The 21226-nt window shown below is 43.2% G+C and overlaps 3 protein-coding genes across 3 annotated transcripts; 2 read left to right on the top strand and 1 right to left on the bottom strand.

Annotated features, from left to right (window-relative positions):
* The first annotated feature begins 52 nt into the window (after positions 1–52).
* On the top strand, positions 53–7171 carry tbc1d10c (TBC1 domain family, member 10C). The gene is made up of 10 exons (XM_076292291.1): positions 53–138; positions 370–481; positions 1467–1563; positions 1786–1893; positions 2167–2273; positions 2434–2548; positions 2773–2838; positions 2967–3156; positions 3313–3473; positions 3850–7171. Exons 2-10 carry the CDS (start codon positions 372–374, stop codon positions 6976–6978), a joined length of 4083 nt encoding a protein of 1360 aa, XP_076148406.1. The 5' UTR covers positions 53–138; positions 370–371; the 3' UTR covers positions 6979–7171.
* rad9a (RAD9 checkpoint clamp component A) lies at positions 7041–11075 on the bottom strand. Its single transcript, XM_076292293.1, has 11 exons — positions 10648–11075; positions 10493–10563; positions 10284–10406; positions 9963–10080; positions 9765–9864; positions 9489–9595; positions 9233–9339; positions 8053–8117; positions 7859–7951; positions 7522–7762; positions 7041–7395 (listed from the first exon to the last, which is right to left on the bottom strand). The coding sequence occupies exons 1-11, from the start codon at positions 10679–10681 to the stop codon at positions 7282–7284; spliced, it is 1173 nt and encodes a 390-aa protein (XP_076148408.1). The 5' UTR covers positions 10682–11075; the 3' UTR covers positions 7041–7281.
* A 2644-nt stretch (positions 11076–13719) lies between these two features.
* LOC143132638 (uncharacterized) lies at positions 13720–18067 on the top strand. The gene is made up of 5 exons (XM_076292290.1): positions 13720–14931; positions 15091–15209; positions 15501–16434; positions 16652–16900; positions 17056–18067. Exons 1-5 carry the CDS (start codon positions 14086–14088, stop codon positions 17341–17343), a joined length of 2436 nt encoding a protein of 811 aa, XP_076148405.1. The 5' UTR covers positions 13720–14085; the 3' UTR covers positions 17344–18067.
* The last annotated feature ends 3159 nt before the right edge of the window (positions 18068–21226 follow it).

Here is a 21226-nt window from a genome sequence, read left to right as displayed (position 1 = left end):
TACTGTAGTTAGTAGTGTCATTTGAGGCTCCTCAGTCCCTCTTGCAGAAAGCACGGAAGTCCCTCCCTCCACCTCTCATCTCTGTGTCTTTCTGTCACTCTTTGCTCTTAACTCCTGCACAGTGGAGAGGAACATCAGGTAATTCAACATTTTTTTAAACGAAAAGCTTTGTTCTGTACTATTTAAGCCTTACATTTTGCCTGGTAAATAAATCATAACCTCTCAATCACCCACAAAGATATTAAAATGGTTGGTTATGGCACCCATGAAACTGTCGGATGATCAGAACGTTTATGTTTTTTGTGTTGTGCATAGATCAATAACTAAAACATTTTTCCTGACATTACTTGGCCTCGCACTCTCTACTAGTGATGTCGGTCCAACAGGACCATACAGGAGACAAAGCTGACTTGGAGCCATCGGGGTCTTCAACAGAGACAGATCGCTTTGGATTCATATTGGGGAATGGAATCAACGCTGGGTTAGTGCCCTGAGTAATGTTGAATACCCATAACCTCTGTATGTAGAACCTCTATGAGATGGGATGAGGTGGGAGACCCCTGAGGCTTTAAGATTAAGAGTTATATGATCTTGGAAATGTAAATGTTCTCACTCATTCTCTATTTCTTTTCAAACCAACTGTCACCCACTCAACTCCCTCACGATCTAACCCTACATCCTGCCTGTTGCCATAGAGACCTTTCTTCCGCCTGTATGTGGTTTCCTGTTGTTTGGTGTTTTTGGTGTCATTCTTCCGGTGATGAAACTGTGTTATTTAAACACTGTTGTTGATTTGAAGCTCATATTTCATCCATCATTATCTAGTTTACTTTTACATCGGCCTTTACTACAATGTGTGCAGAATTAAACCATTTGCTTATAGATTACCTGCATGCCTAATGTCAAGGCTGCTTAGCTCAAAGCAGACCTGACATGTGGGAGACCACACCGTAGCGTTCAATATAAATACATCATTTATTTACATAAATAGAAACGTCAGTATAATGTATAAAAGCAAAGTGTCGTGCAAAGTGTGTCTAGGGGAAATGAATAACCAAAACAAAACGCGACGAAGACGGAGGAGCTCCCAGCAAAGGGCTACACGACTGGCGAAGGCTCTCTCCAGGCTCTCCCCATCGGAGCAAGCCACACATGAGCGATAGGCCAAGAGAGCGTCCATGGGAAACCCGGCCTTCTTATAGTCCAGCCCATTAACTACTGGGCACCACCCCTGCACTCAGCACCCTGCAGGAGACAGACAGGCAACACACAGGATAAAGGGGCGGAGCCCCAAGAACAGTCAACAGGGTCGTAACACTAATTAATTAAAAGTAATACCACAGAAGCATCTGAAGAACACATTCTGTTAATGACAATCTTGGTGGGTCTACGCAACTTCAGACATATGTCTTGAAATGACTTATTGTTATGGTCTGACTGTCATGTGTGTCCGTGTGTGTACATAGGGAAGGGCCCTCACCTGTCCTGGTGAGACACAGAGAGGTGAAGTGGCTCAGTATCATCAGTCAGTGGGACGATGTCTCTCAGCGGAGGAGCAGCAAGGTGTGTTTGTGTGCGCCTACACTTTTGTCAGATCTGTTGTGGATTAAATGTGTTCTTTAAAATGTGAGCCACACATTAAAAGCAAGTACCATCCTTTCATTAATTTGTCATATATATTCTATGCTCTCTACATAGTGTCACAGCTGTCACAAGCAAGTAAGGGCTGTATGTGGTGTATCAACATGAGGACATATCCCTGATAGCTACTGACTTCTTCCTTAGGTCAAGGGTCAGTGTCAGAAAGGTATCCCAGCATCCCTCAGAGCAAAGTGCTGGCCACTGCTGTGTGGGGCCATGCAGAGGATGGGTTACAACCAAACGGTGTATCAGGTAAGAGAATGTCTCCAAAATAGACACTGGACCACACAGAGGCAAAGTAGGTGGTATCAGAAGGTGGTGTCAGAAATTAATCTTTTTGTTTGAGGGAACATTTTTTTCTGGCTGTATTCACTGCTGCATTTTATTAGCTTAGATTAAAACAAATGTTACATCTCAAGGGCACTTTCTAACATTTTGATGGCATCTTTTTCTGGCCCTGCTGAAATATTATGTATAATGTGTTGTCAACCATCACGACCAACCTACACTTCCTCTTTCCCTTAGACTCTGGATGAGCAGGAGGCCTTGCAGAGCTGGGTGGACGTAATAGAGAGAGACACAGACAGACAGTTTCCCTTCCATGAGATGTTTCTGTCAAAAGACAGTCATGGGTAAAGTCTTCTCTCCCTCTTCCTACTTGTTTTTATCCACCCACCTCTCCCTGGACTAGAATTAGTCACTCTGAGAAAATACTAAATACTGTATACTGAAATACTGTCCTTGTCCATAGCCAAAGGCTAATTAGTGTTGTTTATGTTGTGGTTTGGGCAGGCAGCGCGAGTTATTTCGAGTGCTGAAGGCGTACACTCAGTTCCGTCCTGAGGAGGGATACTGTCAGGCCCAGGGTCCTGTTGCCGCAGTGCTGCTGATGAACATGCCCACTGAGGTGACAATCATTCTATTACATCATCACAGGCTGCTTACCACATCAATACCAGCCCCGGATGTGGACTCTAATTATACATTTGTGCTGACTGAATGTTGAAACTTCTACTGCACCATGGATGTAGTCAGTCCAGTTTTATGTGTGTGTGTTTGTGTTTGTCGGTCGTATTAATTATGATGAATACTAAAGAAGTTATTCAACCTGTTACTGTTCTGCTGTCTCAGGAGGCCTTCTGGTGCCTGGTGCAGATCAGTGAGCTGTACCTGCCCGGCTACTACAGTCCTCTGCTGGTGAGGCGTTATCACTCACTACATGTACACTCCCCGCACACAGACCACACTCGCTCAAATGGACGATGTGGAATCTGTATACCTGTGCATTCCTGTCCTTATACGGCTCTGCTTGTGCCTGCCTGTAGGAGGGTGTTCTGTTCGATGCCGCCATGCTCCCCTGGGTTCTGAAGAGGGCGTGTCCGGCAGCCCACAGGCACCTGCAGCGGCAGGGCGTGGAGCCGCTGATGTTCGCCACCGATTGGCTGATGTGCCTCTACACCCGACACCTGCCTTTCAACACGTTGCTGCGGGTCTGGGACCTGTTCTTTTGCTATGGTACAACCCTCTCCTCATCCGGTGTTACCGTGTTAAATGTCACCCTGAAGTGCATGTAATCATTCTTCTTTTTTTTCTCTCTATTTCCCCCCATATTCCTCCTGCTATGCTTCCTACTGCCTTTCCTATGGTCTCTTCCTCGATGTCCCCCATCAGGTGTGCGGGTGTTGTTCCAGGTGGCAGTGGTGCTGGTGCGGCGGGTGCTGGGCCGCGGGGACCAGAGGGAGGAGTTAGACGGGCAGATGGAGACCCTGGAGCGCCTGAGAGGGGTCAAAGACTACCTGCAGCGCGAGGATGCAGACGCATTCATCCAGGAGGTCAGTTGGGGAGACATCATGACATGCTGAGCTGTATTGACCCCATGAAATTAGCCATGACATTAGCCATTAATGTTCCAGTGTGTGTCCAGAACTAAATGTAGATTGTACAGGGCAGAAAGAGCACAATAATGTTATGGCCTCAGGCAACTGCCTGTCGTGCCAATAGATAGTGCCTGCTTTTTAAATTTGTATCTTTCTGAGGTTGTTGGGCAAGATTTAAATATGAAATACTAATAAGAAAGGTGAACTTTAACATATATACTGTAACATATGCCTTAACATAATTTTGGTTTAATATATATAACAACAGGCCCTGCTGTTTCTCTGGAAATGTACTAATGTCAAAATCCTTTCTTCTAAATACTGTCTACAGGTATGCTCAGTGTCCCTCTCTGAGAAAGACCTGCAGCGAAGGACAGAGAGAGAGCTGGAGAAATGGAGAAAGGAGCGGCCAAACTCCACCTTTGACCCCCGTGCCCGTTGCCATGGATACCTGATGGCATGGGAGAGGGTAAAAGAGTTGGAAGAGAAGAAAGAAAAGAAAGTGAAGGAGAAAGGGAACCTGTCCCTGGCATTGCCCCTCCTTCGATCACCGTCCTCCCTCTCGCCGTCGCTCCTACGGAAGAAGTGGAAAAAGAGAGGAAGCAAGGTCACAGACGACGGCGAGGGGAGTACAGGAGAGCTGGGGCTCTTCCACGGAGATAAACAAGAGAAGAAGAACAGAAATGACAGTATTAGCAGCGTCAGCAGCATGCAGGCTCCTCACAGGGCCAAACCAGACAGAAGCATGGAGGAACCTGGCATGACTACACAAATTCCTGGCCCTTCAAAAGAAGGCAGCCACTTAAGATCCTCTTCAGATGGAAGCATGATAGTAGCGGGGTCAGCACCGGCTCAAACACACACACACACAGAGGAGCCGACTAAACCACCCGATCGGACCAGTGGGATGACCACGCTAAAAGAGGGGCCTTCAGAGTCAGATGCAAACACACAGGAAGGGTGTCATGAGAAGGTACAGACTCAAAACAGTGGTGAGGAGGGAGAAGAACGTCAACGAAAGGGTATACCAGCGCAGGAAAGTCAGACCGTGAAAGATGGACAGGCAGAGCAAATGGAGGCAGAGGAAAATAAACACGAGGAAATACAAACAGAGAAAGCTGAAGTGGATAACAAAATACAAATACTGAAGGATAGGGAGAAGGAAATAATTGTGGAAGAAAAAGAGGAAATGCAGATAGTGAAGGATAAACCAGTAGAAGAAATTCAGATAGGGAAGGATAATCTGGAAGAGGATACACAGACAGTAAACGTTAAAGAGGACGAGGAAATGGAGACAATAAAAGACAAACAAGAGGCAATGCAGGCAGCAAAAAACAAACCAGAGGAAGGAATGCAGACAGTCAAGGATGAGCAGAAGGAGGATACAATACAGACAGATAAAGGGGAATTACAGAGTTCAGAATTACAGAAAGCACAATCACAGACAGACCAGCAAGATGAGGCACGTGACAGTCCAGACGCAGAAGAGGTCAGGGCGTGTATTGGTGAGGAGGAGTGGAGAGGGCAGGCAGAGGACTGGCAAGAGAGGGGGGAAGCACCAACATCACACGGTCAGAGGGGAGAGGTTGGGCAGACAGACGAGAAACAAGAAGTCACACATACAGAGGATGCACGCAAAGACTTGCACACACACGAAGGTAAACAGGAAGATGGAGTGGAAGCGTGCAGCGCTGGCAGACCAGAGGAGGAGGTGCAGCCTGACGAGGAGGATGTGGAGAGGAAGGGTGAGGAGGACGAAGAAGAAACAGATGCGCGATCACTCGACCAGGGCATGCAGCCGCAAGCCTCAGCGTCCTCACTCAGCACATGCTGTCAGGAGGGCTCAACCCTCGACCCCGTGCCCCCTCAGCCACAGAGCTCACCGGGCACGGATTGCAGCTCCGCGCCGGAGAACTCACAAACAGATGTGGGACCTCTGGTGGAAGGTGACGACCAGCACACTCGTAGTCCCCTCGTGGACCGGCACGGCAAGGCCCTGACCGCAGCGGAACCAACCGTTGAAGAACACGACCAACCGCAAGCGATAGAGGCGATGAGAGAGGCGACGGAGGGACAGCCAGAGGGCAAAGGTCAGGAGACACAGGAACACGTGGTAGCGACGGTGGAGACGACGGGGAGCCTCCAAGAGGAAGCTTCTGTTAACACCTCAGCAACTACAACACAGGAGATCTGCTCATCATTTTCGAGCAGACCACAGTCGCTAACAACTGACGCCAGTGAAACACCAGAGTCGATGACAGCCAATAGAGGAGGTGAACCAACAGAGACAGTGCAGCTTATGACTCTACCACAGTCTACGAATACCGCACAGCTCACACAGACAGACACGAGCACACAACCTCATGGCTTACAGATCCATCAAGACAATCTGGTTGGGTCAGAACAACATAGACTTAGTCAGTCAGAGAATACACCGCACTCTGAAGAGACAGAGGACCACACTGACACAGTCACCTACAGAGAAGAAATGAAGGGTAGGTCTGAGGGAGAGATCTCTGAAACGCAGGAGGTCAGTGTGTCACAGAATAGTCCCGACAACACAGATTTGAAAGAGTTCGAAAATGAAAAGGAAAATGACACAGACAAAACAGAGAAAGTGTTCGCTGAGGTAAAACAAGAGCAAGTTGGGACAGAGGAGACTTCTGGCTCGCTCAACTGTGACATGCAGTCCAGGGCTGAGAGGGATTCTGTGGCATCTCTCAGTGGTGCAGAGGGAGCCGACATCACACCAGTCCCAGAGCCACCTGCAGGGGGAACCAAGGCTGCTGAAGCACAGCTCCCTCTATCTGGGCAGGTCCGCGTGGGGAAGTACTCCAACTCCAGATCCTCCTATCCCAGAGTTCTCTCGGAGGACATCTTCAAAGACCCAAAGGACATACCGCTGCAGGACAACACCCCACCACAGCCACAGAGTCCAGCACAGACAGATGAACCTAATGCAACGTCCACTGCACCGCCCACGCACTCTCCTGCCTCTCATTCAACAGATTCCTCACACACACAAGGAACCACACAAACTCCAAAACACGCTTCTTCACCCTCTAAAGCACAGACATTGACCCCTACAGACATGGGGAAGTTGACTGATAACCCTAAGCGCATGGGCCTCTTCCAGAGACTCCGTGCACCCAAAGTAACCATCCCCAAAATCCTCATCCAGGATTTCAGTGAAGACGCCGAAGAGGAAGCAAAACTGAGTTCAAAGGAGAGGAGGAAGCGGCGGAGGGATAGGGAGAGGAAAGAGAAAGACGAAGAGAAGTTGAGGAAAAAACGAGAGAAAGAGATGGAGAAAGAGCTGGACAAAGAGCGCAAAAAGCCCCAGACGAGAGGGAAAAGTTTTCAGCTGCCAAGCAGTACATTCAAGGCCAAAGACAGTACCCTTAGAAGGAGCGATTCCCAAACTTTAGTAACTAGGAGGAACTCTGAAAGCTACTTCTAAGAGACAAAGCGAGAGACAAACTGACTTTTCACACAGAATATTTAAATAACAAGACTACAGAGAACAGAGAAAATAAAACATTTTAATCGTTCTGTACAGTGATTTGAATGGCCAACCATTGTTCTTTTCTTTACCTTCATCTGAAATTACACTGACATTGATCATAATTAAAATGTGCATGTCTTGGTGTGAGTATGTGAATCAGTCTTTGTTACTGACGGCAATAGTCACTGTTTTCTCACACTTTTTCACACACTTTCCAACACTTGCGTTTATGAAGTCTGAACCCCGGAGTACTGTTGGTTATGAAGATTTCTCGTCTTCACTGTCACTGGCCAGGACATCTTGGCTTTGCAATGTCTGGTTGGACACTTGGGAGGGTGTCGGTAGGACCGATCCAAAGAAGAGTGATCGGAACTGAGAAAAAGGGAGGTAATAAAGTAACAAAATAAGTAACTAGAGATGAATGGGGGAAAGAAAGCCACAAGAGACACATTTGGGCTTACAGAAGTAACAAAAGTTGTACATCACAGATCTCCATACCTTTTTATTAGGTGGTCTCTCTAAATCGTATTCCTCCTCCTCCTCCTCCTGTTGCTCTTCCTGATCATTGTCAAAAAGTGATCTGTGATTTGGCAGATTGGGCATAGTTGGGGCACGGGTCGAGCATGATGGTTGGTTGATCTCTGTGGAGGGTCCGGCAATTTCACTTGTTTCCATAGCAATAAGGTACGAGTCCATGTCATCACACATGAAGTCATCTGGAGGGGGTGGAGTTGGGGCGCTGTACAAAATCAGTGAAAGGGAGGGAACAAAATGTTAAAACAGGAAGTTTGTGATTCCGTGGAAAACTATTTAAAGTTCGGTTGGTTTTACACACCGTTTTGTGTTGTTGTGATGAGAGTCCTCTGACAAAGTAGCTAGAACAAAGTTAGCCTCCAGGACACTGTCTGACACACTCAGGACCACTGGCCTAAACAGACAAGCCCACATTTAATGGCACATTTGTTCTAAATATCCAAGATAACATATCCATGCACATGAGGTGTGTATTTAAGACTTGTAAACACAAACCTCCCAGGCTCATCAAAGTATACTGATATTGGGAGACCAGTTGATTCTGCAAACACTAGTAATCCCTGAAAACATAAAAGGTACCGATAATTTGAGAATTCTGATGCAGAGAATATGTTGAGAGCATATCAAGCATTTCTTTATTTTTCTGCTTATGCCTTTAGTAAGTAATGTTCAAGCAACATTGCTTCAGTGTTCTCAAGCAGGTAATAACACATTTAATTTGTATAGCATTTTTCAAGTCATTAAAGACACTTAAGGTAAGTAAGGAAAGTAAGGTGGGTACCTTACAATTTATTCTTATTTTAGACTAGATTAACAGCTAATGTGTATCACTGCACTGACAAATAGGTCAGAAAGTGTGTATGTTAAACCAAACAAACTGGTGTTGACACATACAATGTGATGCACTTGACCTGGCCCATGTACAAGGTCTGATTTCTGCACACGTTTGGTGTGATAATAAAGACTTGTCCTGAACTGCACAATGTAAGATAATTAAATGCTCACAATCTTTCCATAAGGTGCAAAATAGGGATGATCTAAATAATAAGAAAAAAAGAATATCCAAACAAACTTTGGTGCTTGATATATCCTGCTTTTGTCAGACACTGCAATTTAACCAAGGTTTCTATGAAACCAGCATATATGATTATGGCACAGAAAAATAGCACTGTGAATGTTCATCAATGCATTTATTTATTTATTTGTTTGGGGCACTATCCAATATTCATTGGATATTTATTCATTTCTTCATTCATTCACTATTCCAACAACCCATTAAACAAAATCATAATATTTTGTACATGCATCCATCAGACTCATGAATGTTTGAACACCTTGTTTTATGTTATGCTATTTTTTATCAAAACACACATTATTTATTGCTTATCCATTAGGCATTACTTATTGTGCTTTGAAAGTTTTCCCTATGCTAATCGACTCCATGAGGTGTTGTACGGGTGTAGTATGTCACATGTGTATGTGATGTGTGATGTGCACTGTGCTGTATGTGATTGGTATGTTGTATGTGCATGCTGTGCGGGCATTGTATATGATGTTAGATGTGTGTGTACACAGGTGAACTGCATACACACTGGTGCTTTTTACATGTGAAGTTCCTAAAAGAAAAATAATGTTCGTTGAATTGAATTGTTTACTTATCTGACAAAAGTCTTACCCTGAGTTCCTTAAGGCAGAAGGTGATACTTGTTTGCAAGCTGACAACAAAGTGATCAAACTCCTCTGAGCTCAGGCACAGCTCCGTCATCATGGCTTTGGACTGATCTGGGCGAAACAAGTAGGAAAAGGCAAAATGTGTGTTGTCCCAATCTTTAGCAATCAAGGCCCATGTGACAGCAATATGTCATTTTCAGTCTAACATACACTGTGCTCACTACAATACTCCTGTAAAGGTTTGATCACAGTGCACGTACCAGACTCATCTTCCACATGATTCTTCAGCCACATGCGTTCCCCACTCACAGATACTGTAACTTCCTCCAAAGAAGGGGGGAAATGGAGAACAGTGTCCACAAGTAATCTAACAGAGTGATGGGAGTAGAGAAATAGGTAAAAGCAGAGGTAGCATTACAAACCAGTTGAGATGACAAAGAGCACAAAAGAGAGAAATGTGATTGTTAAATCATGATATGCGATTTACTCACATATACACAATATGTGAGTAAATGGATAAAAAATAAAGTCCAAACCTTGGCTGAGCTCGAAGCACATTGGGACAATGCTCTTTGTCAAACACAGCCTGCAAACTCTCGCAGTCCTGGAATGACAGGTTGTGTGTCTTCAGCAAACCTAGAGCAGAACACCCATTAGAAAACCACTGCAATATAACAAAGTATGCATCATTTTTATTAACTCAGATCTATTTCCATTCCACTTATTTCCATTACCATGCTTGCAGTGCAGTGTAAATGTGAGTTGACTCTTGTCTGCTGGTTTCCACTCAATACGACACTTCTCAACTGTCTTTTCTAATGACGCGAGGGATTTGAACACTGCCTGGACACTCTAATAAAGAGAGGATGGGACAGACGGACACTGCTGACATACAACATACAGACACTGGGATGCAAACTACCACTACTTTGTTAAAAGTTGAAGAGTAGGGCACATGATGGAGAGACTGGCCCTACAGGAAAGGCGTAGAGTGGACAACAGGATTATTCACTTTAGAAGCAAGATAAAGTTGAAGTAATGGGGGTTTGTTTTACCTTTATTGGCATTTTGCAGCGGAAACGGTGTGCTGGTGATGTGTGGAATCGTTGGAAGAAAAGTGGAGATAGGTGGAAACAGGCAAATGCCGAGCGAGAGGAGTTCACCGTCCGCAACGCCAGCTTAGAAAACAAATAAGCAAAAAACAAGGCTAATGTAATACATTTCAAGGAATGTATGATCATATCGAGATTAGGAACCCACTTACTCCATCATCCAGAGGTTCAAAGTATAATTCCTCTCCAATTCTTGACAGTGAGTGGATTGCCTTTGCCAACACTGCAACCACAAATGAATTACGTTGCGTAAAAAAAGACCAAGACAACAGTTAAATAATGCAAAACAGCATTGGATTTAATTTACCTTTTACGTTGCCGCCAGTTGCAACGTAATCCATACTGGTGTTTCTTCAGTGTTATAGACAGTGATGTTCAACAAAGATGTAATATTGACGTCAACAACGACAATCTATAAGAATTGATAATCTACAAGAATTCAGTTTGTTTTCGAAGTATAACCAGGCATATAACGTAAGTGAACAACCTGAAGTGGTTGCGACTCCGCAACAACTTCAGCATGAGTTTGCTTGCTTGCTTGCAGTGGTTAAGCTTTTAAATAACACTCTCTTTTGCACCTTCCTTGATCTATACGCAATACGGTCTTTTATTTATAGAATGCATCATTACGGACAGCCCATTGCAGGTTACTTCTGACTCTACAAATATATATATAAATATCTTTTGTGACAGAAAGTTATCCATATCATGGCACTGTTTACTTCCTTGCCGCCATGTCGCGCGCGGACTGTAGCAGCAGCCAGGGAACCTATCAACGGGCAGCGCGGGATTGCAAGTACCTGCTACGTCATCTGAAAACCGACAGGGTGGAAGTGGAACTTAAAGGCACAGTGTGTATTTTTTTAGTAGAAGTCGAAGACGAAGGGCCCGTCCCATTTCTCCCCCCTTAAAACTTCCACTTGGTTTTGATTGCCCTCAACATTAAAGCCCCCTCGACAAGGGAAGTGGGGGTGAAGATCTTTCCCTATGAATTGGGACCAAGGGGGCAGGCGAATTCCCGGAAGTAGAAGCATCGATGTAGCGGTGGTTATCAACTCTCTGCTAACCCCATAGAACGCCCAGTCATTTAGGATTTTTTTGAACTCCCATAACTTCATATAACATATATCATGTGCCGATATTTTAGCTTCTGTGTTATCTACATAAACAATAAAAGGCAAAACAAGACTCGACTACCTCGTACATAACGTTAGGTTCCCGTAAGAAGAATGTTTAGCATGTCCGGTTGAAGGGAAGCTAACGCACTGAAGGGAGATAACCGTATTGTTTGGATAAGAAGCGTAGCTGCTAGTCCAGCCAGCACGGAAACTCGTGAACAAGCTATGTAGCCTACAATAGCATTGTAGCCTATGTTAAGGTAAAGCATAGAGGCAAGTAAACCTAATGGAAAAACAGTAGTTTTACCGTTAGGTAGTCTAACGATAATCATTTCAGAGGTTTTCGATGGATTGACGTAGGTCAGAAAAGTGGAAAGAAGATTAGCCTCAAGGCTATAACTTTTTTGTTTTGTTTTACCATGACTGTTTTTAAAGATGATCATGTGTGGTAGTTTCAACATTAACACGACTTGATATCACTTGTGAGGATGATATTAATAATAATACATAAATAAATGTTTAACTTTGAAGGCGAAGGAAGTGTGAGAAGAATTTCTGTGTATCTATCATATGAGTTACAAGATTCAGTTCGATGGCTAACGTCACGAAGTTAAGTGCGAGTCTGCGCAGTACTGGGGGGACCAACTGAAAAATGACTCAGTACCCTCCCATTGAGAACGACGGAGTCTGTTCGTCCATTTCTTTTACTGTCTATGATTGGGACACCACTATATGCAAATTAGCGTAGCGAACGTGCTCACCTACGTCACGCGCAGCGCCGACGTGTCTACCGGTAGTAGCCTGCTACTATTTTAATTCAGGAACATGCCCGTTCCAGCGGTCATTGTTGTGTGGGCTGTGCTGGTTTATCTACGTCTGGTTAATCAACAAAGACATTTGTGTTCATGTGAACGCCAGAACACACATCCTAAATATTGACGAAACTACCCAGATTGATTTATAACGTTATTTGATGGGCAGACTCTCTCAAAGCAATCAGCAGATATCATGAACATCGTCAGACAGCTTCGTGAGATATTTTCTAACATTAGTGTTCAAAACTCAACAGTCCATCAGATGTGCATCAAACTAACATATTCCAACATATTTCGAAATTTTAATATGCTTATTTGCGAAAATATATGAAAACATTGACCGACTCACTGAGCTCGCACGGTATCCTGTGTAATTTCATCTCCCACTTCATTTTAAGCCTGCATTGGTCCTGGCTATATTTTGAGGGTTGATTTTAAGGGGGAAATAGCACTTCCCCTTGCTCCCTAAAGTAATGGGACACCCTAGCCCTACACGTGCACGCGCAAAAACGAGGGTTAGGGCAAAAATCTAGGGGTAGGGGATGTATTGGGACGGGCCCGAAGTGTAGCCTTAATTCAATCATGAAGGTAGATGGGAAATCTTCCAGTTAATTACATAGTTCATTCATTCCATTTTGAGCAATGCGGCACAGAGACATTGTGAAGGGTCGACTTTTACGCAATCTTCAAATAGGCCAGTGATACCTTCTTGGCCAGAGCATTATCTTTGAAACTATAGGCTAGCCTATATTTAACATATGGCTACTGGGCAGGTGACTAATCTGGTTCAATTTGGAGTGGCTCTTGTGGCTTTACGTGGTTGGTCCACATGTATATCTGTGGGTCCACATGCTTGAGAGACACTGAGAGAGTCATTGTCAGTGTCATCTAAATGGGAAGTCATGTGGTCTCACTGGTCTTTCAGGTCGGTCCTGATTATAGCCTACAGTCTCCACCACCCAAGTCTTCTCCAGCATCCAATAATAAACAGAAATGAGGAAATCTAAGACCAACATGATTGGATATGTGCAATATATATAGGCCTATTAGAATTTCGACAAAGTGCAAAATTTAGGCTACCATTTAGAATAAAAAAAAAAAACTATACTGGGGAAAAATGTATACCAAGAAAACTATTAGCCTACTTTATAATTTTTTTTCGTAATGTAAGTTTACTTCTGATACACAAGGACGTTTCTGTCAGTTGTCCACATTTTCACAAGTTGACAGTTAATCTTAAGAGCTGATTTATACCAGTCATTCCTTGGCATAAATGCCACATAGTCTACATTGTGGGTTTCCCCTTTTGACACAAATGGAATGCTTACTATTTCATCACTGAAACACATGAACAGACACTGAGGGAATAAGGCAGGTCGAGAGAGAAAGGGGGAGGGAGGAGGAGAGGCAGTGAAACTGACAGAAACCTGAAAGCATAAGGAATGAGGTACCATGACATAACACACGCACGTCTCTCAAGGGAGTAAAAGAGTAGGTGAAAAATGACTGGAGATTCATTTGAAGGGGACCTTTTGTGACGAAAAGACCGCAAATGCATGCCGCTTCAATTGGAACAAACCAAGAAGAACAACCACAACAAAATAGTTGGAACACTGAGCTGCTGGCAGATGTCCAAATAGGCTTTATGGAACTGAATGGAACATGCGTTGGATAGTTCTCTAAACTCTCTGTTGTAAACTCCTCACGCTGTTTGAATGTGTAAGTTCTTGCTTACTTGTCATAGCAGTGTGTATGTGTTTGTTTGCGCTTATTATATAGGGTATGTAGGTGTGGTAGTTCTTGTGTGTATGAATGGCTCAGCTTAGTAGCGTGTCAGACTCAGAGGGGCTGGTGCAGTCCATGCTTCAGAGGCTGAGGCTTCAGGAGCAAAGGTCAGAGCAGGCCAGCACAACATCCGAGGACAAGGACAAGATACTACAAGAGGTGGAGGATGAAGAGGAAACATTTATTAACACTGTGAATGACAATCTACGGTCACCTCGCACAAAATGGCCAGGGTTCTCCCCCTTTTTCAAGGGATCCACAAAGGCTTTGGGACTTCGCAAAGGCTCCACGGGACAGAAAGAGAATCTCTCGTTTTCTGTCATTGAGGAGGAGTTTCCCAGATGGGAAAGGAAACAGCTGAGGTTCACGTTGGTGAGCAATCAGATCTCTGAAAGAAAAAATAGTCATTGTGACAAGACAGATGCTCTCCTAGAACCACCTCTGAACCATGAAAACCACACATCTCCAGCAGGCGAGGCAGAAGGCGACCCAAGGCCTCCTGTGATGCAGACACAGACAAATGCAGAAGTTCAGCGGACTGACAGCACAAACGGCGATGAGCTCTCAGCTCCGCTGGCTCCAGGTTCTGTCATTCAGGTGCATACAGTCACTGATAGCCCAATATGGGACAGCATAACTACTGAAGACACTGCATCCTCCTCCACAGACAGTCTGAGTCGAATCAATCAACCTGTTGGTCAAGTTGTCACGTCAAAAACGTCAAATAATGGGAGGAAAAACAAGAGAAAATGGGCTGAAACAAAAACTAAGAAGTTGACCCAGAGGATAAAAGATAAATGGAGAGACAGACGTTCAAGCGTGGAGAGACAGGATAGTCAGAATGGAGAGAAGTTCGGAAAGAAACAACATCAGGTACGTTTTGTTTATTCTTATTGAAATATAAATGTAGAATTATATCAGGTTTTACATAATTAGTTCAAAGCTCAAAGATGACCAATAATGGCTAAATAATGGCCAATTTGATTAAAAGTCAATTGAGTTGTGTTTTAACTTTCTTGAACATGATTACAGCATAACGTAGCTGAGCAGGTGTCTAACGAGTCCAGTAAAGTGAAAGAAAATGCAGTTCTTCCTCTACCAATCAGAAGAGCAGAGGATGAAGTCACTCCCTGTCCCCAAGGTTATGACAGGTAAATCTCTCACAGCTCACGGCATTTAACATCACCTGTGAGAAAGAATGTGTGCACGTATAAGACCAGCATAATTACCATAGATGTCATACCACAGCTCACTACACAATTCAAATAAATCAGAGACTTTCAGTTCTCGGGAATGGAGCCAGGAATCACAGGTGTTTGAGTGTCTTTGCACGTGTTGACTCTCTCCCTTCTGCACCTATTCATCATGCAACACTATGTTATCATTTGCTGAGTTGATATGATTGACAAATGACATATTGCCTGCCTTTCTCACCCTTCCAGTATCTCCCTCTGTGCGTTTGACCTGGGTTTTAGTACCAATCTTATGGAAGAGATCTTTACTGGACCTGAATGGGACAAATTCTTTACCATGAGCAACAGCCCCCTGGAAGTCCCAGAGAGCGCAAATGACCAAAGCACTTACCCTGCTGTAGTGGATCTGTGTAAAATCACTGAGTCACGCAATGCAATTAGTGTGCCGGAGAGTACACTGAATGAAGCCACTGAAGAAGCTATGCTTACAGACACTGATGAACTAGTACTTAATGCTGGCCAACCCATGTGCATGGAGAGTAGTGAACACAGTATCAACCAACTTACCATCTTGGAGCAAGTCAGACATATCCAGCCTGGGACTGTTGAAGTGAACTCTGATCAGGGAATCACTACTGAACCACAGATGACCACAAACAGCCTTGACCAATCCAACTTGGATGCTGTCAACTATGATCAATCAGAGAGTAGACCAGAGTCAAACAAACAAAATCAGAGTTGTGATATCAAGGGTCAGCAAACACACATGATGGGGCCAGATCTTAACCAAACCAGCCCAAGTGACATGCACCCTCACCAAACAGAGGTCACCATGCCGAATCTTGACCAAAACACCACAAGTGAGATAAACCCACACCAAACACAGATGACTACACCAGATCTCATCGAAACAAACACAAGTAACATGAACCCTAACATAATACTGACAACACAGGCAGATGACCAGTCTGACCAGGTGACCCACGAACCACAGATGACCGAGCCAACCCTTAATCAGCCCGACTCAAGTGACATGATGAACCCATACCTAACAGAAACGACGCAGGCAGGTGACCAGTCTGAGACAGAGGAGGCTACAGAGCCCACCATCAATTCAAGTCCCAGTGAAGGCGATGACAATGCTCCACAGTTACTTCCCCTTCTGGATTTCTCTTATGTGGAGGTAAGCACAGGAGCTGTCTATTCCACAATATATATATATATGATGAGCTATGGTGCAAGATGAATTTCCGAAGGGATCAATAAAAAAGTCTATCTATCGATCTATTTACATATTATTTATAATGTACCAGATCAGAACAATACTGAAAATAAAGCAAGTGCTTATGAAGTGAACAGTTTCTCTTCACTCAAACATTTTTCAACCTCCCTCTCCCCAGGCTGGAGACGGCAAGGACAGCTCTGCACACGAGAAGAAACGAAGAGCGCTACAGTCTGAGGAGAGGGAAACTTTCATAGATGAAGATGATGATGATGGTGATGTTCCCACTAAGTCCGTGTCCCATCGGAAGGCTCCATTATCACCTCCTCCTTTTGCTCCTCCTCCTCCTCCATCTCAGCTTGCCACCCAGCGCTCCATCTCTCTGGATTCGGACTCATCACTGTCCATGGAAGTAGTACCCAAAAAGGTGAGTGTCAACTCAAAAGTACAGATGCACAGCATTGTGTTTTATATACTTAATAGAAAATGAGGTATTAATAATTCAATATTCTCATATTACAACACAATTATAATTACAAGTATTACAATGTAAATAATCTATTATGTCTACTTTTGATTCAGCGGAAATTGGATTACTCTCCACGGCGTGTTCGATTTGCTGAGGAGGTGGTGATGCTGCCATCTTACATCCAACCAGAGGTGGAGGACTGGCCTGAGCCTGAGGGGATGGAGGAGGACTCTGACGAAATGGACGACCCAGAGGACATGGAGGACACGGAGGAAATGGTGCTGCCAGAGGAGATTAGCACGACAAAGGAGACCTCAGAGAAAAGTCCAGAGGCCCAGTCGTCCCTCTATAACTGGATTGTGGGAATGAAGAGGAAGACCAAACGGAAGGCTCAAATCTGAATCCTTTCCTCTGCAGCCTGATAAGGACCTTCAGCTTTCAACCTTTAAACAAAATGTTAATTTGAATGTACATGCTGTATTCTCTCAACTGGGAGTGTTGTCGGATTCTAGTTGTTGTGAAACATAGCCTATGAGGAAAGGCTTGGCTTTTATCGGCAAGGTTAGGTCTCATGTGTGGCATAATACAACATGGGACCAAGAATAAAAAAAGTAATGTGAAATTATGTCCAGTATTGTAGTGCAGAATGACTCTTTATGGTTTACTTCCAAGCAAAAAGAGTGCAGACAAAGTGAATCACTTAAGAAGGGGCAATCCTGGCAGGTTTAAAAAGAAGGGTTTCTTAGTCATACCCCTTAACAATCTATTGCGTTTTTCTGTTGAGTTTAAGATTTAAGAGTTATAAAATGTCATATTTACATTAAGCAGATGCTTTTATCCAAAGTGACGTACATATGTCAATTATATAACAAGGGCCATTCTCCCCAGAGCAACTCGGAGATAATGCCTTGCTCTAGGGCACAATGGTGGAAGCCTGGAATTGAACCCCCAACTTTTCAGGCTACTTCATGCTAGCCACTACACTACCCAAAGAATAAGGACTCTGCATTCAGATGTGAAACTACATCACATTCAACAGCACGATCATATGTTTTGTACTCTTGAGCTTGAAAATACTTTTTTGCTTATTGCTCATCGCTTATTAAAGTTATTTTCACAAGCTTGTGCAATTGTATTGAAATTTTACTTGCTGATTACAAAGCCCAGGAAACTCACAAATATTCTTTTTCCTAGGAGCGTTACCTGTAATTTCCCCTATTTTAATCGAGGATTATACATTGATTTTTGCAAAATTTCCTCAACTGAGGTTACTGTAATACAGGAGTGGGCTATAAATGGGAATGCATTTATTTTTTTCTTTATTCTTCCTTCTGAACTGATTCTGATTCATTGGGCTATTGGATACAGGCTTGTGGTCAATAAGGCTTGTGTGTTTTTTTTAATTGGCTTAAAACACCATCATGCAATTTATACAAAGAGAAGCTAATTCTGAAAAGGCACTGGATTCTTCACAAAAACCTCAGGAATCTCAGTCATTAACAAACATCAGCTTCATGTAAAGGAATAGTTCGGTCTAAGAACAACCTTGGATCTATTTTTCATTGGTGACCACAATGACGTTAATCTCAGTAGTTTTGAGTAAGACCAGAATATGCATTCTCAACAACATGCCTTGGGACAAGCTCAAAGTTAATCGCTATACAGTAAGCCATTGCCTAGTCCAACATATCATTACACTTCTGTGCTACTGTGGGGAGCATTCCTGCAGACAAACCAAAGTATTTTTACCTTTGTTAGTTACTGAGAGGGTAAACAACAGTTTGTAGTCTTTTTACAGTTTTTCTCAGTCGCTTTAGTACTTTTCTCAGATCAGAATAGAAATTCTCATAACTATTAGTTCAATCTCCACAACATTCAGTCATTTATGCACATCATAGTAGCAATTTTTCCTTCTTCTGAACAAATTGCAAATGCTTTTGAACATGTATAAGTTGCTTTGTCATGTCAGTCAAAATGAACTATAGTTATGGATGCTGAATAGTCATTCCCAAAAAAACTAATAGTCTTCATTTCATTGCTTGAGTCATTACATGCAAAATTGGTGAACTAGTTATCAAATTCTGTCACAATGCTGTAGAATTGCATATACAGTAAAACTGTGAAACATACATATTCAGTCTTGTACTCACTTACTCCCCTAACTACAGCAATTTGTAACTTTACTGTTTTCGAATGGCTGTACAACTGTATAGTGTATATACAGCACTGTATAGTGCTGTATTGAGCATTTTCATGTAGTGTCACCGAGTTCTGACTTTTTTTTGCATGGGAAAACACTGAGAGCAAACTGCCGTAATGAAAACATGACAAAGCCATTTGACTATCTTGTTCATAAACGATGGTGTCAAGACTTCTCATGACACTGGCAGTTTCATTGACATAAATACTTGTTTTTGAGAAATGGACTAGGCTATCCATTTTGAGCAAGTGACGTGCTTTTGCAGGTTATCCACTAAGTTTTGCAGTTTGCAGTAATTGTTTTGAGAAATGCAAATTGCTGTGCAAATGTTAATAGTGATGTGAGAAAAGCACCAAAGTGACTGAAAAAAACTGATGAAAAGATGAAGGTGAAGATGAGTGATGCCTAATGAAAGTGTGTTTATGGGTGTCATTTCCAAACAACTTATATTTCATGTGAATGTAAAAACAGCTAGACAAATGTAATTTCATAGTGTGTATTTTTTGTATATTGAATGTTCACTGGCATTTACAGTCTTAAGATATTATGAGATTAAGAAAAAAAGGCAAAATGTCATTTCCACCACTGTATTCATGGTGATGGAGGAGAGGTTGTGGTCGAAATTACATTGCCCATGCTAACAAGCAATTTAGTTGCCCTAAAGAACCAGAAACAGTAGGGAAAAACATAATTACAGATATGGAAGCATTTTTAGAATCACAATATCTGTTGTAAAAAAGAGAAGAATTGTGGATATAGTGCCATGTTAGTGATTTTGGTTGTGTCCTAACCCATCATGAGTGTGGAGGAGGGTGAGTCTATGCCACACACCACTGCTGAGCCTTCTGGAGGTAGATGGATAGATAGATAGATACTTTATTGAATCCCAAGGGGATTATATTATATTAGATAGTATGGGGCCATATATTCAACGAAACTCTGATGAAGGAAGGTGCCTGCTTGAAAGCCTCAGTGAAATGCTCACAAAATTTGCTTTGTTGATTATGTTGTTTGTGGCTGCTATAGGCTTCTTTGGGCAGTCAGGTTGCTGTGTTTCACAATTGTTGGCTACTGCAGCATATTGTACCATGAAGGAGGGCCTTTTCAGGTAAAACATGCAGTGCGTGTTGCTGCCAGCCAGCTGTTTACGGTTGTATCCTGCACATTGTTTGGCAATGGGCACTGCATGCAGTACTGTAAATCAGTGCTGGATACCTGAAGCATGTGTCAAGTCAAGTCAAGTCAAGTCAAGTCAAGTCACGACACGACACGACACGACATGACACGACACGACACGACACTACTTGACTTGACTTGACTTGAATGGGCACTGCATGCAGTACTATAAATCAGTGCTGGATACCTGAAGCATGTGTCATATGTGCTGATGCAATTTTGCATTGCTGTTGTATCCTACTTAGTACTTACTTAGGGGCAGCCATGGCCTACTGGTTAGCGCTTCGGTCTTGTAACCAGAGGGTTGCCGGTTTGAACCCCGACCAGTAGGCACGGCTGAAGTGCCCTTGAGCAAGGCACCTAACCCCTCATTGCTCCCCGAGCGCCGCTGTTGTTGCAGGCAGCTCACTGCGCTGGGATTAGTGTGTGCTTCACCTCACGGGATCAAAAGAGTATATATACTTATACTGCATGTTGTAGACAGTACTGTAGAGTATTGTGTTAGCTTGGTTTCCCACAAGAACACCTTTCCTGTGTCTAACTGAAAATAAAATGGGCTGCCGGTCACAAAAATCACCCTGAAAAATCCCTGTCCTATTATGCATTTATGAGGATAAACAACAAAATCATGTCATACACAAAAGTTGCAAGAGTAGGGGATGGAGTAGGAGATGGAGACAAATTGACAAGCTTGTTTTATTTTTGCAGAGAGAATGTGCGGAACTGGGTGGCGGTCATATTTTGTACCGCTTTGCTGTACATCTAGTTGATATTGCATTGACATTATTGTTTATTATTGCTATTTTCCTTAATGTGTTCTTACCAACATTTTAAAACTGTTCACTGTTAATGTTTAACTATTGTATTGTTTTTATTTGTAAGTCGCTTTGGACATCTGCTAAATCATA

This window comes from Alosa pseudoharengus, unplaced genomic scaffold (genome assembly GCF_046254945.1).
Source record: "Alosa pseudoharengus isolate Yale_2024_CS ecotype anadromous, Long Island Sound unplaced genomic scaffold, YU_APseudo_1.1 YU_APseudo_1.1_scf_19, whole genome shotgun sequence".
NCBI classification, from domain to species: Eukaryota; Metazoa; Chordata; class Actinopteri; order Clupeiformes; family Clupeidae; genus Alosa; species Alosa pseudoharengus.
This window is presented reverse-complemented; position numbering and strand designations above follow the sequence as displayed.